Source organism: Cetorhinus maximus, chromosome 3 (genome assembly GCF_964194155.1).
Source record: "Cetorhinus maximus chromosome 3, sCetMax3.hap1.1, whole genome shotgun sequence".
NCBI classification, from domain to species: Eukaryota; Metazoa; Chordata; class Chondrichthyes; order Lamniformes; family Cetorhinidae; genus Cetorhinus; species Cetorhinus maximus.
This window is the reverse complement of record NC_135881.1, coordinates 74,742,902-74,753,607: the sequence shown is the minus strand read 5'-3', so window position 1 is coordinate 74,753,607 and position 10,706 is coordinate 74,742,902. Positions and strand designations below refer to the sequence as shown.

Sequence of the window (10,706 nt, the reverse complement as noted above, 5' to 3'; positions counted from 1 at the left end):
ACTGTGAATCCTTCTGCCAAGATGACTAGAAATTAAAACACACTGAGCGCTGGAAACAAATTAGTGAAATCTACTCACTTATGAATCACTAATTCTCCATTCACTACAATAAAATGGATGGGATAATCTCATACATCTAGAATAAAGCGTCTCTAGCTAGCCGTAGTTAACCTGAATTTTGTGTAACAATATGATGTATGTGAACAAGACAGATTTAAATGAATTACTTTTTAAAAAGTTTATAGATTAAAATAAATTCTTGACTTACTTCTTCGCAGCACATTGTTCCCTTATCAGTTTCCTCCATTTATCATAAATCTTTCAAATGTCTTGAGATTGGCTAATGATGGAGTATGCTTATTAACAGAGATCCACATTACCAGTATCTTCTGACAATTGTACATTAATGGATTAACCACCAATAAATAAGTCCAGTTAAACTGAGAAAACATTTTTTCTATTTTAATCTGACCAAAAGATAGCCACAATACTGATTTAAAGTCAAGACAGAATTTACTTATAGACCATCTTCAAGTAAATAGCTTTTTACAAAGTTTCTACAGAGTTTTAGGTGCATTTTATGTTTACTAAAGATTATACAATTCCCTATCTTAGATCCTCAGTTTTGAAGTAGAACATGTTATTTCTTACAAAGCTTTGATCACAGATGCTGGAGGGTCTACAGTACGTTAATCTACCAAAAGCATCAGAACTAAATGCAACTCCTGGGGTGCACTGTGGTCAAGTGTATATCCCCAGAGATTTGCACCTCTCCCATAAATCTCCTGTAGAAGACAAGTTGCCAGTCTATGAGAGTGATATCCACTGAAATCTGACATTTATCTTTCGCCTTCCTTATTTGAGGTTTTTACAACTTGCTCGTATGGAGGGGGCGGCTGATTGCAGTAGGCTGGTGGGGGTGGGTAGGCTGGGTTGAGCAGAGGGAAATTTGGCTGAATTTGAAAAGTTGAGGCAATGGGATTAAAAACAGGTGCTCCAGGTTCTGTATAATATTGCATTCCAGTCTGACTGCCTGCAAGCAGAAGAAACAGAAAATGGTTACAAAGATAGTTAGCACTCAAGAACAACAACAGTACTTTAGAAAGTTAGTCAAAATATGTCACTCGATACAGTGACAATATAAAGTGGTTTCCCTGGTTTTGTCAGACTAAGAAAAGTAAGATTGAATTATTATTTTCAGTAGTATTTCAGCAACAACTTAAATGTACGTGATGCACTTAACGAATGATAAGGTCCCAAGGTGTGTCATTTGAGCGTGACTTTGAACAAGAGTGCTGGGAGTTGGGTGAGAGAGGGAATCTTAATTTCTTTCTAAAAAGCTAACTTTGTTTTTATTTTATTTTTATTTAACATGTAACTGAAATTTACTGTTTAAATTCTAAATTTCATCCAGGTTTAAGCAAGAATATACAAGCTCTCTACTGGAGAGCAGTTGAAAGTTAGTTAATTAAAGAAACTAGCTTAAACTGTTTTTTCTGTACCTGAGGCTAGGCTAAGTCTTTAGTTTCAGAGCATATAAATACACGCTTCTCAGTGCAACTTCGAAAAAGAGTGCTGGGAGTTGGGTGAACAAGGGAGTTGGGGGGGGTGGGGGGGAGGCAGGGGTGGGGAAGAGGTGAAGGAGGTACTCCTTTGCCTTTTCTAACTTTTCCATCCTGTAGGAATTGGTTCATACTCTACTACAGGGGAAGCAACTAGGTGTTTGGTGAGTATCTGGTAAGTGGTTAAATAGTATACAAACTGGTGGTACGGTTAATAAATATATAAAGAAGGAAACTAACTAATTGAATAATATAATTAAGTAGTTAATTAGACACATTAAGGCAGGCAGGACAGGTGATATGTCAAGGTTGCAGCATGTGGATGCTCCTGGATACCACTGTGATCCAGGGCAAACATGCCTGTGAAGTGTTTGCGGCTCAAGGAACTGCAGACACTGCGGTGCATCAGGGAGCAGGAAAGTTACCTGGACACTTTATACCAGGAGGAGGTCACACCCCTTAGAGTAGGGTCTTCTGATTTGGTCAGTGATCAGGAAGAGAAGGGTGACTGCAAGTGAGGCAGATAAGGGGATCCAGAGAGCAGGAATGCAGGAGACTTAGCGTTTGCAATTGTCTGACAGGTCTGAGGTTCTATAAGCTTGCTTGTATGAGAGTGGGCAGCAGGGTGGGTGAGCTGATTGGCCATGGCACCGTGGTACATGAAGCTATTCAAGTGGGGGGAGCAAAAATGAGTGTAGTGGTAGTAGATGACAGTACAATGAGGGGGATTGACACTGTTCTCTGCAGCAAAGAGCAAGAATCCAGAACGCTGTATTGCTTGCTGAGTGCCAGGGTTTGGGACATCTACTCAGGGCTGGAGTGGAACTTGGAGTGTGAGGGGGTGTTAGTCCATGTAGGTACCAATGACATAGGCAAGACAAGGAAAGAGGTTCTGCATAGTCAGGATGAGGAGCTAGAAATCAAATTCTGGATTATTATCTGAGTGTAGAAATACAATGGCAGACGTTTAAGAAAATAGTTCATGACTCACAACAAAGATATATTCCAGTGAGGAAGAAGGATTCCAGGAAGGGGATAAACCAACCATGGTTAACCAAGGGTAGTATCAAATTAACAGAAAAGACATACAATGTGGCAAAGAGTAGTGGTAAACCAGAGGATTGGGAAAGTTTCAAAATTCAACAAAAGATGACCAAAATAATAATAAAGAGGGAGAAAATAAACTTTGAGGGTAAATTAGCATGTAATAAAAAAAGGGCAGTAAGAGCTTCTTTAAATATATGAAAAGGAAGAGAAAGACCAAAGTGAACATAGGTCCCTTACAGAATGAGGCTGGGGAAATAATATTGGGGAACCAGGAAATGGCAGAGGAGTTGAATAAATACTTTGCTTCAGTCTTCACGGTAGAAGATACTAATAGCATTCCAATACTAAATAATCAAGGGGCAAAAGATGGGGAGGAAATAAATGCAATAACTATCACTAGAGAAAAAGCGCTATGGAAACTAATGGGGCGAAAGGCCGATAAGTCTCCTGGACCTGATGGGTTGCATCCTAGGATATTAAAGGAATTAGCTACAGAGATAGTGGATGCACTGGTAGTAATCTTCCAAGAGTCCTTAGATTCTGGATAAGTCCCAAAGGATTGGAAAACTGCCAATGTAACACCCTTATTCAAATTGGGAGGGAGACAAAAACAGGTAACTATGGGCCAGTTAGCTTAACATCTGTCATTGGGAAAATATTACTGTAATATTATAAAGGATGTAATAGCAGAGCATTTAGAATTACAATATAATCAAGCAGAGTTAGCATGACTTCATGAAGGGGAAATCATGACTGACAAATTTATTAGAATTCTTTGAGGAGGTAACTAGCAGGATAGATAAAGGGGAAGGAACCAGTACATTTAACATAATTAGATTTCCAAAAGGCGTTCGATAATGTACTGCACGTAAGGCTACTTAATAAGAGCCCATGGTGCTGGGGTAGTATATGAGCATGGATAGAGGATTGTTTAACTCACAGGAGACAGAGTTGGGATAAGGGAGGCATTTTCAGGATGGCAACCTATTACTAGTGGAGTGCCACAGGGGTCAGTGCTGGAGCCTCAATTATATATTAATGACTTAGATGAGAGAAGTGAATGTACTATCGCCAAATTTGCGGATGAAACAAAAATAGCTGGGAAGGCAAGTGGAGAGGATGACACAAGGAGTCTACAAAGGGATATAGACGGGTTAAGTGAGTGGGCAAAAAATTGGCAGATGGAATATAATATGGGAAAATGAGAGGTTATGCACTTTGGCAGGTAGAATAGAGGAGCTGAATATTATTTAAATGGAGAAAGACTGCAGAAGGCTGCAGCACAGAGGGATTTGGGAGTCCTTGTGCAAGAATCCCAAAAAGCTAACATACAAGTTCAACAGGTAATAGGGAAGGCAAGTGGAATGCTGGCCTTTATTTCAATGGGAATGGAGTATAAAAATAGAGATGTCTTGCCAAAACTATACAAGGCACTAGTTGGATCACACTGTGAACAGTTTTGGTGCCCTTATCCAAGGAAAGATATACTGGCATTGGAGGCAGTCCAGAGAAGGTTCACTAGGTTGATTCTGAGTATGGAGGGATTTTCTTATGAGGAGAAGTTTAGTAGGTTGGGCCTGTACTCATTGGAGTTTAGAAGAGGCGACCTTTTTGAAACATATAAGATTCTTAAGGGGCTTGATAGGGTAGGTGCTGAGAGGTTACTTACCCTTGTGGGAGAGTCGAGGACCAAAGCGTATAAACTCAGAGTAAGAGGTCGCCCATTTAAAGCAGAGATGAGGAGGAATTTCTTCTCTCAGAGGATAGTTAATATGTGGAACTCTTTACCGCAGAGAGCTGTAGAAGCTGGGTCCTTAATTATATTCAAGGTGGAGATAGACAGATTTTTAATCAGTAAGGGAATCAAGGGTTATGGGGCAAAGGCAGGAAAGTGGAATTGAGGATTATCAGATCAGCCATGATCTCATTGAATGGCGGAGCAGACTCGATGGGTCAAATGGCCTACTTCTGCTCCTATGTCTTATGGTCTAATTGGCATAGAGAAAATAGGATTAGAGAAATGAATGCATTGCTCAAAGACTGTAGTGGGAGAAGTAGGTTCCGCTTTGTGGGGCATTGGCACCAGCACTGGGAAAAGTGGGGACTGTACTGCTGGGACTGTCTACACCTGAACTGGGACCAGCATTCTAGCGAGCCGCAGAACTCGGGAAGTAGAGAGGATTTTAAACTAAATAGTGCGGGTAAGGGATCAAATCCGGGAAGATGTGGTAAACCAAGAGTAGAGGCAAGGCAAGAGAGAAAGGTACTAATACTTGAAATGATAAACAGACTGTGACAGGAAGGGATAGATAATAAAAGGACAAAACTAAAGGTTCTGTGTCTGAATGCACCTAGCATTCAAAACAAGACAGATGAACTGATAGTTCAAATGCAAATAAGTAAGTACAATCTGATAGCCATTACAGAGACATGGCTGCAGGATGGGATAGATTGAGACCTGAATATTGAAGGGTACATGACATTTAGGAAGGACAGGAAGCTAGGAAAAGGTAGAGGGATGGCTCTGTTAATTAACGATGCTATTCTCAAAATAGAGAGGGATGACCCAAGTTCAGGAAACCAGGGTGTAAAAGCGGGTTCGGTAGAGATGAGAAATGATAAAGGCAAGTAGTCACTTGGAGTGGAGTACAGGCTCCCTAACAATACCCACACGTTAGGACAAAGTATAAAGAAAGAAATAATGAGAGCTTATCATAAAGATATGGCGATTATCGTGGAGGATTTTAATCTACATATAGACTGGAAAAATCAGGTGGGCAAAGGAAGCCTAGATAAGGAGTTCATAGAAAGTTTTCAGCATAGTTTCTTAGAACCTGTGCTGTGGATAATGGATGTACTGTACTTAGATTTCCAGAAGGCATTTGATTAAGTGCCACATCAAAGGTGTTTGCAGAAAATAAAGCTCATGGTATAAGGGGTAACATACTGGCATGGATAGAAGATTGGCTGGCTAACAGGAAGCAGAGAGTGGGCATAAACGGGCCTTCTTCAGGGTGGCAGAATGTAACGAGTGGTGTGCCACAGGGATCAATGCTGGGACCTCAACTGTTCACAATTCATATAAATGGCTTGGATGAAGGGATTGAAGGGATGGTTGCCAAATCTGCTGATGATACAAAGATAGGTAGGAAAGATAGGTAAGAGCAGGAGTAGGCCATTCGGCTCAACGAGTCTGCTCCACAGAAAGTAAGTTGTGAAGAGGACATAAGGAAGCTACAAAAAGATATAGATAGGTTAAGTGAGTGGGCAAAGATCTGGCAAATGGAGTATAATGTGGGCAACAGTGAAGTTGTCCGTTTTGGCAGGAAGAAAAAAGAGAAGCATATTATCCAAATGGTGAGAGATTGCAGAGCTCTGAGGTGCAGTGAGATCTGCGTGTCCTAGTGCATAAATCACAAAAGGCTAGTATGCAGGTACAGCAATTAATTAGGAAAGCTAATAGAATGTTATCATTTATTGCAAGGGGAATTGAATATAAAAGTAGGGAGGTTATGCTTCAGTTGTACAGGGCACCAGTGAGGCCACATTTGGAGTATTGTGTACAGTATTGGTCACCTTATTTAAGAAAGGAAGTAAATGCGTTGGAAGCAGTTCAGAGAAGGATTACCAGACTAATACCAGGAATGGGTCGGATGTTCTATGAGGAAAGGTTGGACAGACTAGGCTTGCATCCACTGGAGTTTAGAAGGGTAAGAGGTGACTTGATTGAAACATATAAGATCCTGAGGGGTCTCGGCAGGGTCGATATGGAGAGGATGTTTCCTCCTGTGGAAAAATCTAGAACTAGGAGTCACTGTTTGAAAATAAGGGGTCGCGCATTTAAAACAGAGTCGAGGTGAAATTTTTTCGCTTAGAGGGTCATCAGTCTTTGGAACTTCCTTCCTGAAAAAATGGTGGAAGCAGAGTCTTTGAATATTTTTAAGGCAGAGGTGGACAGATTCTTGGAAAGCAAGGAGTTGATAGTTTAATCAGTGGGATGCAGATTTCACGTTATTATTAGATCAGTCATGATCTTATTAAGTGGCGCAACAGGCTCGAGGGGCTGAATAGCCCATTCCTATTCCTTGTTCATATGCTCGTATGTAACAGTGCGTTCCAGAGCCAACCAGAGAGCAGGCTATACTAGACCTGGTAGAGTACAATAAAATAGGATTAATTGGTAACTTCATAGTGAAGGCACCCTTAGGTAACAGAGGTCATAATATGATTGAATTTTACATTCAGTTTGAAGGAGAGGAGTGGGTCTAAGACTAGTATTTTACACTTGAATAAGGGCAATTATGAGGGCATGAAAGCAGAGCTAGCTAAAACGAACTGGCAAATTAGGTTAAGGGATAGGTCAATAGAGATTCAGTGGCAACATTTAAGGGGATATTTCAGAATACACAGAACATTACAACAAGAAAAAAAAAATTCCAAGGGGAGGACCCACCATCTATGGTTAGCTAAAAAAATTAAAGCTAGTATCAAACTTAAAGAAAAAGCATATAAATGCACAAGGATGGGTGCCAAGTAAGAAGATTGGACAGAATATAAAAAAAGCAAAGGATGACTAAAAGATTAATAAGGAGGGAAAAATTAGAGTACAGGTGAAAGCTAGCTAGAAATATAAAGACAGATAGTAAGAGATTCCATTGATAATTGAAAAAGAAAATAACTAACAAAGTGAGCTCTGGTCCTATAGAAAGTGAGTCAAGGGAATTAATGATGGAAAATAAGGAGATGGCAGATCATTTAAACAGGTATTTTGCACCGGTACTATAAATGTAACATCCCAGAAATAGCTGTAAATCAGGAAATGGAACGAAGTGAGGAACACAAAATTACAATCATCAGGGATATCGTACTCAGCAAATTACTGGAGCTGTAGGCTGACAAGTCCCTAGCTCCTAATGGACTTCATCCTAGGGTCTTAAAAGAATTGGCTAATGAGATAGTTGATGTGTTGGTTTTAATTTTCCCAAATTCCCTAGATTCGGCAAGGTTCAATTAGATTGCAAAATAGCGAAAGTAACTCCTTTATTCAAAAACGGAAGGAGACAGAAAGCAGGAAACTACAGCCCAGTTAGCTTAACATCTGTCATTGGGAAAATGTTAGGTGCTATTATTAAAGAGGTTATAGATGGGCATTTAGAACAGCTCAAGGTAATCGGGAAGAATCAGCATAGTTTTATTAAAGGGAAATCATGTTTAACCAATTTACTAGAGATCTTTGTAGGAGTAAAATGTGCAGTGGATAAAGGGGAGCCTGTAGAAGTGCTATACTTGGATTTCCAGAAGTAGAAGGTGCCACATCAAAGGTTGTTGCAGAAAATAAAGGCTCAAGGTGTAGGGGTAACATATTGGCAAGGATGGAGGATTGTCTAGCTGACAGGAGGCCAAGCAGTGAGGTTGGGGTGAGAACAACAGACGGGGAGAGAGCACCAGGATGGTAGATATTCTCTTCATCCCACTACAAAATCTTAGTTGTACCTAACTATCAAATTTGAGTTTAAAAAGATCCTGCGCTCTCTCCAGTTTTTCAAACAGGAATGCACTGGGTTTATAAACTCAAAACCCAGTCACTATACTGCAATTCACTCTAACAGAAACTGTGAACAGCTGCAGATTTCCACCTTCTCATAATGACATGATTTGCTGCTCTTTCTTGACAAAAGGACAATGTGGTCAAGAAACTACAAAAGAGACATTTCAAAGCTGATCAATTTATGTGCTCTTTTGGGGTGTATACTTGTACACATTTCCCCCACTGTGTAAAACAGTGTCTGATTCAGACAAGCAACATCTGGCAAGGGTCATTATTATTCTTTGTGCAGTGCTACATATCGATTGGAGGGACCATAAGACATAGGAGCAGAAATTAGGCCATTCGGCCCATCGAGTCTGCTTCGCTATTCAATCATGGCTGATAAGTTTCTCAACCCTTCTCCCGCCTTCTCCCCATAACCTTTGATCCCCTTACCAATCAAGAACCTATCTATCTCGGTCTTAAATACGCTCAATGACCTGGCCTCCACAGCCTTCTGTGGCAATTAATTCCATAGATTCACCACTCTCTGGCTAAAGAAGTTTCTCCTCATCTCTATTCTAAAAGTTCTTCCCTTTACTGAGGCTGTGCCCTCGGGTCCTAGTCTCTCCTACTAATGGAAACATCTTCCCCACGTCCACTCTATCCAGGCCTTTCAGTATTCTGCAAGTTTCAATCAGATCCCTCCTCATCCTTCTAAACTCCATCGAGTTTAGACCCAGAGTCCTCAAACGGTCCTCATATGTTAAGCCTTTCATTCCTGGGATCGTTCTCGTGAGCCTCCTCTGGACCCTCTCCAGGGCCAGCACATCCTTTCTGAGATACGGGGCCCAAAATTGCTCACAATATTCTAAATGTGGTCTGACCAGAGCCTTATAAAGCCTCAGCAGCACATCCCTGCTTTTATATTCTAGTCCTCGAAATAAATGCCAACATTGCATTTGCCTTCCTAACTACCGACTCATCCTGCAAGTTAACCTTAAGAGAATCCTGGACTAGCACTACCAAGTCCCTTTGCACTCCAGATTTCTGAATTCTCTCCCCATTTAGAAAATAGTCTATGCCTCTATTCTTCCTACCAAAGTGCATGGCCTCACACTTCCCCACGTTGTATTCCATCTGCCACTTCTTTGACCATCCTCCTAACCTGTCCAAATCCTTCTGCAGCCTCCCCGCCTCCTCAATACTACCTGTCCCTCCACCTATCTTTGTATCATCTGCAAACTTAGCCAGGATGCCCTCAGTTCCTTCATCTAGATCATTAATGTATAAAGTGAAAAGTTGTGGTCCCAACACTGACCCCTGCGGAACTCCACTAGTAACCGGCCACCATCCTGAGAAGGACCCCCTTATCACCACTCTCTGCCTCCTGCCAGACAGTCAATCTTCTATCCATGATAGTACCTTGCCTCTAACACCATGGGCTCTTATCTTACTGAGCAGCCTCCTGTGCGGCACCTTGTCAAAGGCCTTCTGGAAGTCCAAGTAGATAACATCCATTGGCTCTCTTGTCTAACCTACTCGTTACCTCCTCAAAGAATTCTAACAGATTTGTCAGGCATGACCTCCCCTTGATGAAACCATGCTGACTTTGCCCGATTTTATCATGCACTTCCAAGTATTCTGAAATCTCATCCTTAATAATGGACTCTAAAATCTTATGAACAACTGAGGTCAGGCTAATCGGCCTGTAATTTCCTGTCTTTTGCCTCATTCCCTTCTTAAACAGGGGGGGTTACATTAGTGATTTTCCAGTCCTCTGGGACCCTCCCTGACTCTAGTGATTCCTGAAAGATCACCACTATCGCCTCCACTACCTCTTCAGCTATCTCCTTCAGAACTCTGGGGTGTAATCCATCTGGTCCAGGTGATTTATCCACCTTCAGACCTTTCAGTTTTCCTAGCACTTTCTCCTTGGTAATGGCCACCATACTCACCTCTGCCCCCCGACTCTCTTGAACTTTGGGGATGTTACTCGTGTCTTCCACCGTGAAGACTGACGCAAAGTACCTATTCAGTTCCTCCGCCATTTCTTTGTTCCCCACTACTACATCTCCAGCATCATTTTCCAGCGGCCCAATGTCCACTTTTGCCTCTCTCTTACACTTTATATAAAATAAAAAAAACTCTTGCAATCTTCTTTTATATTACTGGCTAGTTTACCCTCATATTTAATCTTCTCCCTTATTTCTTTTTTAGTTATCCTCTGTTGGTCTTTGTAGGCTTCCCAATCCCCTGGCTTCCCACTGCTCTTCACCGCATTGTATGGTTTCTCTTAAGCTTTTATGCTGTCCCTGGCTTCCCTTGTCAGCCATGGTTGCCTCGTCCCCCCTTTAGTATGCTTCTTCTTCCCAGGGATGAATTTTCGCTGTCTTCCAAATTACTCCCAGAAACTCCTGCCATTGCTGTTCCACTGTCTTTCCTGCTAGGCTCATCTCCCAGCTCCTCCCTCATGCCTCTGTAGTTGCCTTTATTCAACTGTAATACCATTACATCTGATTCCAGCTTTTTCCTCACAAATTGCAGGGTAAATTCTATCATATTATGGT

At 41.4% G+C, this 10,706-nt stretch overlaps 1 protein-coding gene across 1 annotated transcript in view; it reads right to left on the bottom strand.

Annotated features, from left to right (window-relative positions):
* Nucleotides 1-446: 446 nt before the first annotated feature.
* vopp1b (VOPP1 WW domain binding protein b) overlaps nt 447-10,706 on the bottom strand; it is a 91,105-nt gene continuing 80,845 nt past the window's right edge. The window contains exon 5 of the mRNA XM_078538570.1: nt 447-1,033. Within this exon, the coding sequence (XP_078394696.1) occupies nt 840-1,033 (194 nt within the window). The 3' untranslated portion in view covers nt 447-839. The remainder of the gene's footprint in view (nt 1,034-10,706) is intronic.